At 41.8% G+C, this 17,967-nt stretch overlaps 1 protein-coding gene across 5 annotated transcripts in view; it reads right to left on the reverse strand.

The window, feature by feature from the left end:
• atp8a2 (ATPase phospholipid transporting 8A2) overlaps positions 1 to 17,967 on the reverse strand; it is a 48,592-nt gene that overhangs the window by 20,902 nt on the left and 9,723 nt on the right. For 2 of the 5 annotated variants that reach the window (XM_017406539.3, XM_037973091.1), the window contains exons 2-23: positions 17,786 to 17,930; positions 14,903 to 15,002; positions 13,862 to 13,960; positions 13,733 to 13,778; positions 13,460 to 13,500; positions 11,361 to 11,434; positions 11,048 to 11,117; positions 10,329 to 10,456; positions 9,843 to 9,954; positions 9,169 to 9,337; positions 8,943 to 9,070; positions 8,771 to 8,848; positions 8,585 to 8,673; positions 8,314 to 8,358; positions 8,052 to 8,127; positions 7,770 to 7,958; positions 7,649 to 7,698; positions 7,489 to 7,558; positions 7,322 to 7,406; positions 6,751 to 6,890; positions 5,514 to 5,652; positions 5,046 to 5,110 (exon numbers count right to left, since the gene is read on the reverse strand). In XM_017406539.3, the coding sequence (XP_017262028.1) occupies positions 5,046 to 5,110; positions 5,514 to 5,652; positions 6,751 to 6,890; positions 7,322 to 7,406; positions 7,489 to 7,558; positions 7,649 to 7,698; positions 7,770 to 7,958; positions 8,052 to 8,127; positions 8,314 to 8,358; positions 8,585 to 8,673; positions 8,771 to 8,848; positions 8,943 to 9,070; positions 9,169 to 9,337; positions 9,843 to 9,954; positions 10,329 to 10,456; positions 11,048 to 11,117; positions 11,361 to 11,434; positions 13,460 to 13,500; positions 13,733 to 13,778; positions 13,862 to 13,960; positions 14,903 to 15,002; positions 17,786 to 17,930 (2,138 nt within the window). Of the gene's footprint in view, positions 1 to 5,045; positions 5,111 to 5,513; positions 5,653 to 6,750; positions 6,891 to 7,321; positions 7,407 to 7,488; positions 7,559 to 7,648; positions 7,699 to 7,769; positions 7,959 to 8,051; positions 8,128 to 8,313; positions 8,359 to 8,584; positions 8,674 to 8,770; positions 8,849 to 8,942; positions 9,071 to 9,168; positions 9,338 to 9,842; positions 9,955 to 10,328; positions 10,457 to 11,047; positions 11,118 to 11,360; positions 11,435 to 13,459; positions 13,501 to 13,732; positions 13,779 to 13,861; positions 13,961 to 14,902; positions 15,003 to 17,785; positions 17,964 to 17,967 lie in introns of those variants that run through there. The other 3 variants (XM_017406537.3, XM_025003806.2, XM_037973092.1) reach the window with 3 other exon arrangements.

Consider the following 17,967-nt stretch of genomic DNA (forward strand, 5'->3'; position numbering starts at 1 on the left):
GGAGAAAGGAGGAAGTCCAATGAAAATGAAATTCACTTTTTCTCAATAAAAATGTAAATACACCCATTTAAACAAAAACACATCTTTCCTAATGATACTACCTCAGGTAAAACAACAAAAAAAAACCCATCTGATCCCTGCTGATAGTGGATTTATCCAACCATGTGTGTTTTTAAAAGAAAATTTGAAGAATTTAGTTTTTAGAAAAGTCACTGATGACCCCATTAAACTTTAAAGCTGAGCACAGAATGCTGTCAAAAATATATAAATAGATCATGCATGAAAATATATAAAATTTTGCAGTTTGCCTTTTTGAAACAAGTCTAAAAATGCAAACAAGTCTCCAGGTAAAATGGCCCCAACAACAGAAAGAATCAATACACTCCTTCAAGAAGAAATCTAACACAGAATAAACCAAAACAAGCTGTCTATATCCAAAAAACACATAAAAGCGTAAAACTGACCACAAAAAGAGTTAAAAAAAAAAAAAACAAAAAAAACACAGGAAGTGTACGGCTTTCACCCCTTGCCATCAAATTTTTAAAACGTGTGAGCTTCAAAAAAACTCTCAAAAAAAAAAAAAAAAAAGCACAACAAAAAAGGCCAGAAGGGGTCAACATTTGCGACCAAGCTAAGAAATCTGCTCAATTTACAAAGACGTATTAACACACAGGTCAAATAAAACACACAAAGATTACTGCGTGACAAAAAAAACAAACATCAGATTGTATGGGGATGCTCGTTAAATAAATAAAACCACAAAGGGAGCAGCTAAAATTCATGTGCAGGCTTTTAAACTTTTAGATTTTTCTCAATCCATTAATCAAAAGAAATATGATAATGAGCACTTTTATGCTGCTAATGCATCATCCTGCAGAACAAACAATGTAAGATTTTCATTAAAAAGGCGTGTTATTCCAACAAAACTGCCAGCAAACAGTCCAGATCCTAATCCAGCTAAAAATCTATGACTTCAACTTTTGATAAAGCTCCATCCTTAAACAAGTCAAGTTGCCATAAAAGTCAAGAGGAGGTAAATCAAAATACTAAGTGTTTTGGATCACGATTCCATCATTTTTACTCGACTTGATAGAAAAACATTGCCATAAATTCTGATGGTTTTTTTGATAAGTTTGTCCAAAGCCAGAATTTTCTGGTGTTGCGTGAAACGTTTTAGTCCAATATTTGTTTTTCCCCCTCAAAAATAAACGTCTGCTCAGAGCGGCGATGCCATTTTTTTTTTTTTTTTCCCCCTCTTCTTGTCAGTCGTTGTCTGTCAGTGTAACACAGTGATGACGGGGAAAGCCAAATGTTAATCCTCTCCAGTCCACCCACTCCAAAGTCTAAACACCCGCGGATAAAAATATACAAAAATAATACTCAGCGAGATGAATGGGAGGTACGGAAAAATAAGGATGGACGGAAGGGAACAAGTGTAAACCAGACAGGAAGCTGCTCACAAAGAGGGCTGTTGAGTGAGGAGAAGGTGGAGAAAGACGGGCTTCATTTTAACAGTGCAGGTTCTGTCACCAGTGAGATTCCATACAGTTTAATTATCAAACAGCGCATCTGTGCAAACAGCCACATCCTCCGCAGCCTGGGCTAGAAATCCTCACACACACACACACACACACACACAAGCCGGGGCACAACTAAATGTGTGTGTTTGTCATAAAGATGATTAATGAGCAGAAGAAAGACGCTGTTTGCTTAAGCGTTGCACTGCGGCCAGCGTGGCGGGGAACTCGGTGATTGTGGGAAAGTCGGATGAGGCGAAGGTTCTGAACCATCAAACCGATCCGGCTGACCGTGCGCCGCTTCATCCCGAGGCAAACACTCGGTGGGTTTGAGCTGAACTCGAAGACGGAAAACGAGGAGACGTTGACATTCGTTTGCTCACTCCGACAACCACGAGGAGGAAGACGGGGCGGGACTCTGCTGGTCTGCGTGTGACCTGAAGGTGACAGATGGCGCTTGTCACATCTTCAGCGGTCGCAAAGCGTTTACCCGGGAGACGCTGCTCTCAGGGTTTGTTTTGGGGAGATCGCATTACGACTCATTCATCGACCTCGAACGGATCGGCCAAATCCTCCTGTCTCTTTCCAGATTGTCCATCTCTCACATAAACAACCCCCCCCTGCTTTATTCACAAACCCACTCTTGTGTTTCCACAAAGATAAACACACATTTTGTTCCTCGTTTCTGCTCTTCTTAAGTCTCTGTCTGGGGCCCATTTTTCATGTCACGCAGAACGCGGGGTGTGTGGTCGCTTCCTGCGCGCCGGCAGATGTGGAGGTCGTCGTGAGAGGAGCGCGCATGGAAACTAAAAAACAAGTTGGGTCCAGAAAGTGGGGGGGGGACTGCGTTAATCAGCGACACATCTAGGCACTCAAGCTTTCTGCAACGCTCCCGTCTCCTTTCAGGGGGAACAACCCCTCCACTTTGACTGGCAGTGAATGAAACTCTTGTGTTTGCTAAGAAAACTGCGTCAAATAAAAGCACAGCATTGCTCTGAAGCTTTTAGGTGCCTCCAAATTAAAGCATATCAGGCAAGCAATTACATACTGTCAAGGCCAATCAGTTATCAGCAGTTTCATACTGAAAAAACTAATAAATATAGATGGATCACCCCAACTGGGCTGCTGTCATAAACTGAATACATTTCTCACACTCATCCTGTTAAGTTGCTTCATTTTGATTTTTATTCATGAGTGCAAGTCACAAATATTTTACTGTAACGTCGTCCCACTTCTTCAGTTGGGTCTTAAGAACAAAATCTGTCCACAGCAGAAGTCTCCAGGTCTGAATGTTTCCTTAATCTCTCTGAATCGAGACGAAACGCACGCACACACACCGGCGAGCTGAAAACATTACCAGCCACGCTCCAGTGCCCGATACAAATGAGAGCAAAAGGTCGACCCCGAGGAGAGGTTTCGATAAGCAGCTTCTGTTTTCACTCATGTGCAGGTTGGACTTTCAAACGGGCCCACATGTGTAAAGAAGAGGACCTGGTGTGAGCTATTTTAAGTGAGGCGGTGATAAGCGCCGAGCTGCAGACGGCATGGCTTTTATCTGCATCACACGACCGCAGCGCTCTGAAGTCGACCTGATAGGAGAGCGTGACCGACTCCACATGCGTGCATGTCTCTGCCGTTTCAGACAGGTTTACATTTAAGGAGGTTACTGGTGGATGGTAATAATACGAGCAATAAACCCGAATAACCTTTTCTTTGTGGTGTTTCTACGTTAGTCACCGATAAGTTTGCTTTAAACGCTCAAAAGGAATTAAGCATTCTCTGAAACTGTCAAACTCATTGAGCCATTTTCACGTTGGTTCATGTGGATTAGCCATTTCGAATAGACTACTTTCTGAACGTTTCATTAAACTCCGTCCAGAGGTGCATGAGATGTTTCGCCACTCGAACACACGGGCAGAAACACTGTCGTCTGTTTTCGCCTTTTGGCAGCGGGCGTTAATGAGATCGCGCATACGAGGATCCACTCGTGACCCTTCATTGTTCGTCTCGTGAATGTCATCCGAGTGCTCATCTCAGCTTTCCTGTGAGCGAGCCGCGCGGGAGAGTCGAGCCGTCTCCTGGCTCAGCTCCGTGACTCTTCCCACAGTCTTTTGTGTTTACTCTGTCGTCTTCATCCTGCTTCATATAAAGTCACTCAGCCGGTCAAGATGTTTTTATTCCCATCTGAAAATAGTTTAGAGTGGATTAGAAAGTTTTCTTTTCTCACATGTTGATGCAAAAGCTACTCAGGCCTTTGTCTGATTTGCTCTCGGACCAGAGTAGGTGTGTATTTAACCTCGGCTGAATATTTTGCTTTGCCGTTTACCATCTATTCAAGCCAAAATGTCTCTTATACACGTCAGCTACATTACCCAGACAGTTAACCTTGAACTGCATTCAATCAAACTAAGCAGACTGCTAAAAAAAAAAAAATTACAAATCATATTAGGATTGATCAGCGTACATTACCTGGGATTCTCTTTCACATGTTTGTGCCGACCGAATAAGAAACTCCAAGTCTAACGTTTCCTAATTGCCTTAAAGTTCAAAATTCAGCCTGTCCAACCTAATTTAATTTTCCATTTAAGTGTCCATGTCTGGATTTTGACCAGCAGCACAGAAAGTCTGGGAGCCGCGAGGCGTTATCTTTAATAAGCGTGAAAGCGCGAACTTTCACAAGTAGCCCGTTTATCAGAGCGAGGCGCGAATCAGCAATGACGGGGGTAAAAGGTGTTCAGGTAAATGTATAATCACGACCAAGTTTAAATCATTTTACACATAAAACGAGATCCCCTGTTGATCATATAACGGGATCGTGCTGATCGTGCTGCAGACTAATGCGATTACTTCACAGGCTCACAGTACGAGACGCCCACCAGCTGAGAAATGAGCACAGACGTCTGTCCTTCGAATGTTAACACACACTTTGGGCCCACAAACCAACAAGTACAGGCAGGGTTACATTTTATATCTCAGAAGGCATAATCTTAAACATTTCATGTGGTCAACGCAGAAATATGAACTTTCTTGGAGGCAATAAAACACGTGACAGCAACGAAGTGGTCTTGGCCAAGTAGTCACACGTGAAAATTAAATGCAAGGAACACAAAAGTGAAGCTAAAAGAATTAAGAAAATTCAATCTACAGACAAGGAAAGCCTCAGTTCTCAGTCTAAATAGAGACTGTAACATGAACACGTATGATCTGTATAAACTGATGGCATTTAACTAGAAACAGATCCGACCAGGAGCCCGATAGTTCACTGACAGTACGAAACTCTGTCTGCTGTTTTCCAAAAGGAAGGAGGTGGGGGGGAGACATCAGAGACTTTAATTACCTGCACCTGTGAACACACAAAGAGCCCCACCCACCAATCTGGCTGCGGACCACACCCTGGTTCTCACGGTAACCTGCTGAAGACCCCACCGCAGAGCTTCCTCCCTCGGGAACGAGCAACAGAAGGAAAAAAAAAAAACCCAGAGTTGCAAAAGGACGAGAAGAAAAGAGGAGGAGGAAGGGTTTACTCACGTCAAGGGAGTCTTCGTTGACGATGATGAGGGACATGCCGTGTGTCACCAGGCGGCAGGAGTAACCTGAGGAACGACACGGGTCAAATTTGACTGCAATCTTCTGCGATGGAAAGTTAAAGTTTAACACAGAAAAAAAAAAGCTGCAACATGTGGAAAATCTGGATGATGCTTTGCTTTTAGGTCAGTGAAGTACAGTTTCTGAGGATGCTTCGACTTAAATGAGGAGTGACAAGCGTCGGCTCATGTTTTTCTTTTAAAGCCCTGGACTTCCTGGACACCTGCCACCATCTTTTTACGCAACTGCCAAGAAACCAAACACAGCCGCGTCACTGCGATCCCCTGATACGTCAGGCATTTTAAAACCCCGCGAAATGACAGCTTTTTCCTCCAGGAATCGTTTGAAAACAGAACTTCTACATTTTAAAACATATTACAGTCACAGCACTTTTTTTCCCCGCCCTCTCACCTATGTTGATGGCGGTCTCTTGCTTGTCTCCTGTAAGGACCCAGATCTTGATCTCGGCCCTCATCAGGGTGGCGATCGTGTCCGGGACGCCGGCCTGGAGACGGTCCTCTATGGCCGTGGCGCCCAGCAGCATTAAGTTCTGTTGGCGGGTCACAGAAAGAGTCAGAGATCATTTCAGGAAAGTAAAACATAACGGCTTAAATGACATAAAAACGCTAACGAAGTTAAAACAAAACCCTATTTGGCCAACAAATTCAGCCAGCCATCCCCTGCTTTTAGAATACGTGAGGGCCCTTCCACCGTATATCTAATTTGAGGATGCGAGCGGTGCCAGAGGGGTCGGTTCGGCTGGAAAACCAGCTAATGGACCTCTGTACTGGCTCTGTTTCCTCATGCCAAGAAGTAAGCCATTACCTTTCCCCCTGCTTGCTTTAATTTGTTCAGCATTTAAATGCATGTGTGACCTCATTAGACTCCCACACAGACACACAAGTTAACACAACTGTGTTGTTGACTCCAGTTTTATGGGGCTTTTGGCAGACTGGTGCAGGTAATTACCCTTGTGGTCTCCCAGTCGGAGCTCTCCTTCTCCTTTTGCTTCCTTCTCCCCCCCTCCCCCCCTTCTCCTCACATACTTTTCTCACTTCAACTCTCTCCTTTAAGTTTTTGGTTTTCGTACCTATCAGCTCTACGGAACGTCCTGACATTTACTTTTTAACTACACATCTGATCAACAAGGACATTCACTAAACAAAAACTGAGGTGTGATAAAAGAAAAAAACAAAAGAGACAACTTGAAAAATGCTTTGCATGGGATGTGACGCTTAATAAAGAGCGGTCAAAGGTGAGACTCAATGAAGCATCGCTGCCCCCTGCTGGCCACTGAAGCAGTTTGAGATTCTCTTTAAAAGAAAAGCATCAAATACAAATACATTTAAATTAAAATAAATAATCTGCCCACCACAAAAAGATGCCCTATCAATCTTTAATGATTGTTAGGGCTTTTTTATTACAAGAATATAGCTTTTTTTTTTACAGCTTTGGTTTTATAACAAAATGCAAACTATATCTGTAATATATGCTGATTGTTATATGAGCACGTGCAAAAAAAGATGGCACCAAAACCCTAAAATATAAGATATAAGATATTTTAAGACGAGCAGAATCTTAGTTTTCAACACTTCACATAAAAATGCAGGCCAGATACAGAGATCATTAATATTAAATATATTTTTACCTTTTCCAGTATTTCGTATAACTCCTCCAGTTTTTGAGCGCGGTCTTTGAGCTCCGTGCTGACTCGGCTGTAATCCTTCAACCACTCCTGATAGGCGCCTTCTTCCAGGTCCACGTACGCAAAACAGAGCGTCCTCAGACCTGAGTGAGCAGATGAGACATTGAAGACATGGAGCGGATATTACTTCCTAGCACTAAAAAAAAAAAAAAAACTCCTCCGTCTTTATTATTAGAGTCGCACAAAGTTAAAACACACAGAATAGATTTACACATTAGATTATGTGCAGAATAATAACTGGATAATCAAACACAATATAGACGGCAGTATGTAATGTTTGACAAGGGCTTGTGTGTTTTAAGGAGTTTCAAATAATTCATAAGATTAAAGAGTGCATCAAACAGCCTGCAGGTACGACTTTTTAAAACTGAGACCAACAAGCGAAACGAAGGCCCCTGAATCAAACATGCACAATCACACCTTCTTGATTTTTGCCACGCCCAATGCCTAAATCTCCAAATTAACATTTCCTATCCAGAAACCAGCACCACACTCAGCTGCTGTCCAGTTTTACCTTCAGTAGCAAACTGCTCCAGATGAGCAACAGTCATATCTTTGTACTGAGAAGTTTCATGCAGACGTTCAAAAATAACATTGTCCTGGAAAAGAACAGAGGTTCTACGTTACATCAGCAACTTGTGACGAGGTTCAGGATTGTTGACGACAAAGAGATGGACATACGGCTCCTTTGCAGTAAAGCCGCAGCTTCCCGCTGGGCGTCCTGACCACCACAGACATGCGCTTCCTGTTACTGTGAAAGAAGAAGTGATTCTAGGTTTAACTCGCGGCCTGGATCACGAGTCATTTAAAATCACGGTGCTGATGTTTCGGGAAGGATTACCTGGAAAACTCGAGCACATTCAGCAGCTCATAGCTCATCTCTTTTCCTCTCTGAAACACACAGAAACATCAGGTTCTGCTCTCTCTTAAAACTGAGACGTTTGGACAAATTTTACACGTACAGCGTCGATGATGACAGAATCAGGGGTCCTGGCGGTGAAGACGAAGCCAAATCCTTTAGCGGCTTTGACCAGCGCTCCTTCATCAGGTGACGAGGCTTGGTAGATTATCTGGTTATCCTCCATCTCTGGCACGACCGTGTGACACACCGCCATCATCGTCAGGAACTCACAGATCTGAGGCGATGTAGGCTGGAAGCATACAGAGAAGTTGAAGGATTTAACTGCAACTTGAGACATTAAAACTTTAAATAAAAGGGTTGAAAAGACTCGTCAGACACCCACGTGGTTCTTTTCTATGTTCTGAATGAGAGTTGGGTCGTCAAACTCTGTGGAGTTATGACTGTTGGACGGCAGATTACTGAAAGGCAAAAGATATGAACAATTGAAGTTGATGTGTGGGAAAAACAAAAATTAAATATTATGAACTCTTTGCTCAAACCATGCACACATCCTGGCAATTCATGTAGAAAATGCACAAAGCAGAGAGATAAGAAACCACACCAGAAAGGGGAAACATGAGACGACAGGAAAGAAAACGGCTAACCTGAAGTCCTCCATTGAGCGATCACAGTCCAGATCGGGGAAGTGGCTGCAGGTATGATCGAGGTCGAATCGCAAAAGGAATCAGGTCAAAATCAGCTGATTAGTTTCTTTGATTAGAAGGCAATCAGTCAAGCAACATCACTCATTATTATGTTAGTTTGTTACAAGATTGAGAAACTGAGACGGCAGAAGCGCGTTTAAAAAAAAATCTGAAGTCTTATTTTATTGATTCTGAGATGCTTAAGAGGTGTTTAAACAAAAGGATGACTGACCCATATGTGATTCCTGCAATGGTACACTTCTTAAAGTGCATGATGTTACAGGTGAGAGTTCCTGTCTTGTCGGAAAAGAGGTATTTCACCTGGAAAAGGCAGAAATTAGTAGTCTTGTATTAACAAGTGCAAATGTAATGGTTTACTTTTCACTATAAGGCCACCAGTTACGAAGGAAGAACTGACCTGGCCCAGTTCTTCATTGAGATTAGATGTTCGAGCCATGGCTGGTGTGTCTGTCTCTGCGTAATACATCTCCACGTCCTGAGGACAAGAAACACAACCCGTAGAAATATTTGATTCCTTATAGAAATGTTGCTTATATGAGAAGACATTTTAAAATATGGATTATTCGTACCCAGTTGATGAAGAGGGCCTGTGTGAACTTCACCACCTCCAACGTGACCAGCAGACTGATGGGGATCAGGTTGTTGTAGAGGATGATGAACGTCAGCAGGTTGTATGCAAAGTTGGTGGAGATGTCGCCTGATATCACAATGAGAAACGTCCCTCGTTCAGTACCCTCGAGCTGCGTCCGAGTCCTCCTCGCCGTAACAAAACTGGATCTACGTCCGTGCTCTCACCTGCCCTGGACAGGTACCAGCAGGCTTCATCCGTGTGCTCCCTGTTCCAGATGGCTGCGCCCACGGAACTGACCAGCGCCATGACCAGCAGGATCCCGAACAGGACCAGGATCTGCATGTTGGTCACCCGCTCCACGTTGGAGCGCTTCAGTGGCGCCTTTGTGGAGTTCTGAAAGGTGCACAAGTCAGAGAAGAAATACTTCTGCTTCAACATGCTCTATTTTGTCATCTTATGCTACTTTTTTTTGCTAGTCTTTTGGCACTTTTAGCTCACATTTTGCCACTTTTAACTAGTATTTTGCGACTTTTAGTTTTCACTTTACTACTGTTAGCTAGCATTTTGCCACTTTTAGCAAAAAACATCTATGAAGAGGAAAAGTCCAGCTTCAAATCCCTTTTAAATCATACAAACTGGACACATTATTATAAAAAATATTATTATATGCAGAACAATGTATAAGAACTGAAAACAGCAGGTGCATAGATCCAGCACTCTTTAGTTTGGATGTAGAAAGGTCTTAAGAAAAAGGTAACTAAAAGCTCTAAATGTATGAAAATAACTAAAAGGAAAATGACATAAAATCCAGCTCTAACTGTCTTTTCTTTTTAGACATTTTAACCAAGAACTTTCCATGTTTTAAACCAAACATATTGTCTTCAGACAGAAGCTGTACCTGCATAAGTTTGGAGTCATGGCCAGTGTAGACAACGATTCCCACAACCCACTGCGTGTTCCTGAGCTGAGCGCCTCGTAGCAGAACCTGGTCTGGACCCAGAGGAACCGGACTGAGGTGAAAACACAAACAAACAAATCTAATAAATGAATGTGGATTTATAATGTTCACACTCAGCACTTTTATCATTCTTCTTAAGTTGTCTTTGATTTTTAAAAATCTCTAAATTTTAGTTACTGCAGAATACAAACTTATCACTTCTGGTCTTTCCAAATATTTCTAAAAGCACATTTTTGCTCATTTAATGGATGCTGTATCTGTAAATTTAAAAATATGCAGATTCATTTGTGTGTTTTAACATAACTTTCATGCACATTTATTGCATTTAAATACTGTTGTTGTTTAGGACAAGAGAAAAGAAGAAAAAAAAAAGTATAAACACAAAATTAACTATCAATCCGTCAGTTCAGCTGGTTTAAGTCTCACTTTTGGTTCTCTAGCCGCAGCGTGCCGGTGAAGTCATACAAGTGTCTGTTGGGTCCCTCACACTCCAAACGACCAGACAGCGCCATCAAATCCTCCACAGTCTGAAGACCGGCTGTGAGGGAAAGACCCTGGAGACACAAAACCAACAGGACAAGTCCAGAAAGATTTACTGAGAAAGAGTTTCTGACAAAGCAAAACTCAGAAAAGAGAACAAGGTTCTGAAGGCTACGTTCACACTGCAGGTCTTAATGCTCAGTCGTGTGGTCATTCACATTAAGGAAGTAAATATGGACGCTGCGATTGTTAGTGCGTGGATTCTGAAGCTGCTGTCCAATCGCGGCCAACTGTACATCCAAATGATAAAGAAAGACGGAGAAGAAAAAGAGTGCAAATGCAGAGTCTGAGCCAAGAGTGGTGGCACTTTGACGTGATGTAAAAGTCAGCGGAAACGCGACATGAGGTCGTTTTAAAAAACATCAGTTATGTATATGATTCAGTACCACATACTGAAAAGACCTGGGTCTGATATGAAAAAGAAAGTCTTATTTGTCACGTTCACACTGCCATGACAAAATCCAATATGTGTTGCATAGGGGCAAAAAAAAATATCTGTATTTAGTCACATTTGCCTGCAGTGTAAATGTAGCCTAAGAGACACAATCAAGAGTCAAAGTTCCTGATCAGTTTTCAATTAAGAAAACTGCTGAGAGATTTCCCACCTGTCTGATCTTCAGGTTGGTTTCTCCATCCAGGTTAGACGTCTCAATGTAACACATGGCCTGAGGCTCGCTGCAGAGGGGAAACAAATCATGCATTTAACAGCCAACTTCTTAGACTCCTGCGATAATTCATGTTATCTATCAGTTTCTTCCTTTAGAGAATATCATTCTGGAACGTTTTACTTATCCACATCATAATAAAAGTATATATTAGTTGGAAAAAATGCAATGCAAAGCAAATGATTAGATTACATTAATGGCATATAGTGTTTTAAGACCTTTACAAGCACATTCGGGTAAAACTGAGTCTGACCTGGAGGAAACTATAACCATGTCAGCTGGGAGGTGCTGGCCATTGGTCACCTTCACTATGTCTCCTACTGCCACCTGGTGGCCAGGATGCAGCCGTGCAACAGAGGGAGGAAGTGACACACGAGGGGCGAGAAGGAGGTAGAAAGAGGGGGGAGTTAAAGGGGGCGTAAGAGAGATTTAAAGAGGTAAGGGGAATAAATAACAGGCAGGTTAATCAGTGACTAGAATGAACGCAGCCGTCAGAGAGAAAGACTTGACGTAACATGACAGAGAGCCCAGCGGTGCATCGCTTTGACTGTTCTCATTAGGCTGCAAAAGAAACTGACGAGTGTGCAGCAATAAAAAAAACATTAAAAACAAGAAGAAGTGTAAAAAACTAAACAAAACCATTCATTAGAATCTATCAGACACGGTACAACAATCTAAAAATACACAAATATGAAGCTCTGAGAGAGATCATTTCAAAAGCCTTAAAAAGGAAACTCAATGTTTTGAAAAAGGAAAACCCACAATCTGTCAATTCCCACGTTCAAGAAACACGAGTCACTAAATAACAGTTGTGGAGAAGAATGTGGACAAGTTATAACAAAGCCAGCGAGCATCTTCAGTCATGATCAAAACAAGCTGATTTTTTTTTTATAGACCATTTAAAGAAAATAACAGTCACTACAAGAAAATTTACTTGCACTATTATCAATTCCTGATACAAGAGAGTAGTATGCCATCTTACATCTTATAATGTGAGCGTGTATATTTTCAATCTTACATCAGTACACAGAAAAATAAACCTCCAGTTTATACTAACAGCTAAAAAGTACAAAATTCAAAGCTTGTGATCAACGATTAGGAAGAAAACTCAGAATATATAAGTCACAGGTTGAGACTTTTCTTCAAAAACAGACATTAATGAGTTGAAACGGCAGCTGGAACAAATTCCCTCACCTGTCCTGACACAGTGGAGCTTAAATCCTGAGAAACAAACGCGTCGCCCACATTTCAAGGACTCGGATTTGACTTGATTCAACCTAATGGAGCGAGGCTGTACGCAGCTGGGCTCTGGTAATGAGCACGTTCAGTAAGAAACCGAACAAAAACAAACTCGCATCGCAATCTGACAAGCTGGAATTCACTCGGCTCAGGTAGCTTTAGCAGCGTTTTACTGACATTTACAGCAAGGCTTCTGAGTCAGCATTTATACTTTTTCCATGTCTTTTTCTTTCGTATGGTTTTATTTTGTAATCCAACTACTTCTGCATGATTTGTGCTATTTTAGCTACTAATACCTCAAAACATTCAGGTCGATCAGGAGATGGGGGCTATGACTTTTGGTTTTTATAACTTTGAAAAGCCAAAATGTTTTAAAAAGTATTTCTCTTCAGTTCTTTCAAAAACATAGTTCTTTTAGAAATCTGCTTCAATATACATGCTTTATTTTGTCATCTTTTGCTACGTTTTTGCTAGTATTTTGTTACTGCAAGCTTTTAGCAAACCTTTTAACACTTTCAGCTTGCATCTTGCCACGTTTAGCTTGCATCTTGCCATGCGTTTAGCTTGCATCTTGCCATGCGTTTAGCTTGCATCTTGCCATGTTTAGCTTGCATCTTGCCATGTTTAGCTTGCATCTTGCCACGTTTAGCTTGCATCTTGCCACGTTTAGCTTGCATCTTGCCACGTTTAGCTTGCATCTTGCAACTTTCAGCTTGCATTTTGCCACTTTCAGCTTGCATTTTGCCACTTTCAGCTTGCATTTTGCCACTTTCAGCTTGCATTTTGCAACTTTCAGCTTGCATTTTGCAACTTTCAGCTTGCATTTAGCCACGTTAGCTTGCACTTTTGCTCCTTTTCACTAGTGTTTTGCTTCTTTTCGCTGCAAAAACTCAATTCTAGCTTCTTCAGCAAATTTCTGCAAAGTCACGCGGCCCTCAGCATTCACACTGTATAGTTTTGTTTCAGCTGCATATTGACAGAGCACTTCTTGTAATGTGACTGTGTCGATAATTCCTAAAAGCACATGTAATAAAGTGAACTGTGATGATAAAAAACACACAGGAAGGACACATGAGAGAGCAGCAGGGTTGAAGTATGAGATGAAAACGATACCTGCTTCCAGATGATGGTCTGCCATGCTCCACTCCGCAGCACTGAGAGACAAACAACACAGCCGTCAGTCAGCCTATAGATCAGGTCTCATACAGTATTCATGGCCTCTAAAAACTTTTGTCTTTTTGTCTGCCACTGAGAGGCCTGCACTATATTGACAGACAGATAGCAGCCATTCATCCAGCCATGAAAGGAAAACAAAACCCAAGCAAATAGGGGCAAGCGCACCCGAACGGAGCGTTAATGCACTTTTAACAAGCACTCTCACTATACCTGTTGTCTTCTTCTTGTTTACGGTGTTGTCTGCTTTGTGTCTTTTCTGTAAAGTGAGGGGGGAAAAAAAAAATTAACTTTAGGATAACCATCTCTGTTACTTTAAAGATTAAAACTTCTGTTACCCACATAGTCCTCTATGATTTCTTTAATCCCGGCCACGGTGAGGATGAAGATGAGCGGGACCAGCGTGGTGTAGCGACCGGTTGGAGACACGTCGGGGATTTGCTGACAAGGAAAAAGAAGAATCGCCTCTCAGAAATCTCAAACCTGTGCTGCTTTCGAGAAGGATCGGTTCAGTTTGCACGCTGATAATGACTGAGACGGGAGTTTCTCTCAAACCGCACAAAGGCACGAGGAACAATGAGATGACTTTCTTTGAGTAATAAAAGAAGAAACAAGACACGTCCAGCTTTAAAAGCTTTAACTCTGGCATTAATTTTGCATCAACAACTATTTTGACAGATATATTACATTGTTCCTATTAGAAGAGACCCAGGCTGCACTGGGAGTGCTACAGCTAGCTGCTGCTGTAATTTGGTCTTGCAAACAACCATAGGATTTTATGTAAATAACTCCATAATGTGAAACCACACACACAACAAAAAAAAATTGGTACTTAATAAAAGGCCACTTTATAAAAAATTAAAAAGGTCATTCATGAGTTTGTAAACCCAATGTTTTAATGACTGTTTTATAAGTTTTTGGTAATGTTTTACAAAGTGTTTACAAACTCGTGAATGATCTTTTTATAAATCATTAATAAATCCTTTATTAGAAAGTGGTGCCAAAATGTAGACAAAAAAATTGACTAGTTTTGGCCCCTCTTAGATTAGCTCTTAGCTTGTCAATCAGGTGAAAATTAATCTATTCTTGCAAGCCGAGGTCACTCAAAGAGCTATAGACAACCGGTAAGATATTAATTATTCATAATCTTTCCATAGAAACTAACTTTAAAAGATCTGAACTATACTTTATATCAAGTCTTAAACTTTAGCAACCAAAAGTACCACTCAAAAATAAAAATAAAAAACATAGCAGTGATGGAAAAGCTAAGGCTAACATTGTTTGGAAATCAGACTTTTCAGGACGGGTACCGAATGAAACCCGAGATGAGGCCCATTGTGGCAGCAAGCAGCGCTGGCAGCTTTGGTTGTGCCTGGGATATACCTGCATGAGTGCGATGAACAGGAAGAAGGCATTGGCCGCCCGCCTGATCTGCTCGTAGAGAAACCGGGGCAGGAAGGTGAGGATTCCATATTTGGTGGTGCTGTGAGGAAAGACGGCGACGAGAGTGAGTCTCGGCCAGCGCTTACGTTCAGACACAGTACAGTTAACACAGTCATGCATTAGCAAATGCAGGAATTCGTGTTTAAATTGTGTGCAAATAGCTTTTTTAACCTAACAATCTCAGGGGCATCGCTTTAAAGGCTGAATAACACTTTTGGGTTTTAATGCTGCGGCAGTTAAAAATCTATTAGGTACACTTAACTGCTCAGAAAGGCTGCACGCACATCACACCTATAAATAGAGATTTTCTAAATCCAACGCACTAAACTTAGACCGAAAACTGCAGAAAATAGGGGCAAGAAACCTTGGCAGCCTAAGAAGTCTGTCAGTCAGCTGTATTGATCAGACAGCTGCATCGATCAGCCGTGATATAGCCATTAGCTGCAGTAAGAGCTTTTACAGAAGCTAAAAATAAAAATCCACCTTCAAAACAAGGTCTTTTTTTTTGTTTTTAATTTTTTTGGGGGGGGGTTTGTTTAGTTTGTGCGGCCTGACTGGAAAGTGAAAGCCACAGCGCTGAATTCTCATTAACGGCCGGCGCGTGTTTGCGCCACATGACGAAACACATCCATCCACCGCAGCTCAGAGTCTCCAAGGAGATGAACCCATAACGACCCTTTCCCCTCCATCCCATCTGCCTGCGCCGCACACAGGCACAGACTGGAGAGCAGGACATTACATGGAAAAACCAGCAGATCGACAGCTGTTAGGCTGTCACACGGACACTCAGCATCCTGACCCCGGCGCCACAGAAACCTCAGAGCCGGTGATACTACACCTGCGCTCCAGTAGATAAAGTTGCCTTGATCTAATCAAAGACAAGCGATACCAGACTCCCAAAAAACAGCAACACACACACAGGTTTCCACTGTTTCAGTAAAAAAAAGCCCCCACAACATCTGGATGGGTTATTTTTCATAGTATAGATGTCAGAACTGCTAGAGGAGTCAACAGCTGTTTGCAGCAGGGGAGAGGCTCTCCTGCAGCGACTCTGTTTTCACTGAAAACAACGTTTCTTCAACCTTAAAGGCTGAAAATGGGAGTTCAGCTTACTTTGTGAGACCTATATTATTATTTGTCCTGTTATCTGGTAAACTTGGTGCTCAAAAAACAGAAAAAAGTTAAAGTTAAGACATTTTCATTGGGTTTGTAAAAAGAAAAAAAAAAGACCAATTCTGCAAAACTGCATCCCTTTTGAGGTCTGGATTTTTAGTTTTCCAATAACAGATAGAGAATTTGATGCCATTTTGGTGAAAATGTTCAAGTTTTTTTGGTTAATGCTTTCTTATGAACACGGTGAAATGTTCAGATATTCCAGAAATTAGAATAATAAAAAAATGATGCGACTTTGTTGGCGTTCTTAAATAGAAACCCCAAATCAAAAATTGGCCACGAAAACTGCATCTCCAATAAAAACAATTCCCAGCATTAAAGTTTGGCCGTAGTGGATCTGGGAAGTAGAGAGGAGCGTGGTTGAGTACAGACATAAAAGCTACAAGGCTTTAATCTCTAGAAAAAAAAGGAAAAAAAATCAATATGGCTATCGAACCTTTATAGCACAACCTAAATATTTACAGGAACACAAAGACAAGAAAAGCCTTTTCCTGTCCTGCCCCTGCCTCACCAATCGGCACAGACAAGAGGCAGGGCGCCACACGGGACCGGTCCAATCGGACTCGCCGACGATGACCCGCGTTAATCTCGTTTGACGAGCTGAAATGGGTTCCCCCCTTTTTAAAGCGAAACTGAATCTTGCCGTTACAATAATGGCATGAGTGCTGCAACAACATGCCTTTCTGTCAAAACAAACAAAAGGAATAAAAGCCAAACTAATAAAATTACCCTAACTTGGTATTTTATTTTATTCTTTTTAACCACAGCTGAGTCCATAAAGTGTGCTGCTGACAGCTGGGATGATGCTGATGCAAGAGATCGGTACGCACCGTTTACAAATTCAGTCAAAAACAACACAATATGTGCGAAAAAAAGGTGCAAAGATTAGCACTGTAGTTCACCTTATTGCTCCAAACCTGTGAAGGAACTATCCACTAGAGAATTACACCTACAGACTTTTGACTCGATTTGTAAAAAAACAAAAAAAAACCCTGCTTTTATCCTTTGCCAAAAAATAAATTCCTCACAATTACACAAACACACCTTGGAGAAAGAGAGCCCTAGCTCAGGTGCTTTTTTGTAATTTATGGAAACACCCAAAAGTGTAAATGTAGCCGCTTTAATTCCAGCTTTAAGTATTTATGAGTACATATCGATTAGGTAACACTGTCATGTTATGTTGTTAAGCAAAGCACTTTTTCCTCGCCCCTTTTTGGAATGTCTATAAATAATCACCTAATAGGTGAGTTATTTAACTACCTTAATGGATTTTCAGCAGCAGAATTAGAGGCATTTACTATCAAAACAAATATGTCTAGTGGCTGTAACTTACAGCCACTAGACATACATGTTCAGGAGGGGGGAAAAAATAGGTCCAAAGTCTAGTTGACACAGGCTGCCAGAGATCTGTCCTTCAACCCAACATAGTGGATCTAATGCTTCATTTAGCAAACATCAGAATCAAATTTTACTCAATGAATTGATAAATGAGAGCCTAAAAACTATTACTGAATCTAAAAAGAGAGGTTATATATTTCTGTGAGGTGAAGGAGCAACATGAGGCGATTTCTTTCCACGGTTTTAGCACCAACTCGTTCAAAACGGCACCATGAGTTGTGCGTAAAAGTAAGAGCAGAAGTTTGGACCCACCTGACGTGGTTGTCGCAGAACTTGGTGTTCTGCGGCCGGCTGAGCAGCACCGTCCGCGCCGAGGCGTCTACGGGCGCGGCCTGGGAAGTGGTCCCGGACATCTCGTCATCTGCCTTGCGGTAGCCGGCGGACGAGCCAGAAGGTCCTGCGCGGTCGGATTGATGGGAGAGAGGTGAGGCTGG

The sequence above is a fragment of the Kryptolebias marmoratus genome, linkage group LG21 (assembly GCF_001649575.2).
Source record: "Kryptolebias marmoratus isolate JLee-2015 linkage group LG21, ASM164957v2, whole genome shotgun sequence".
In the NCBI taxonomy this organism is placed as follows: domain Eukaryota; kingdom Metazoa; phylum Chordata; class Actinopteri; order Cyprinodontiformes; family Rivulidae; genus Kryptolebias; species Kryptolebias marmoratus.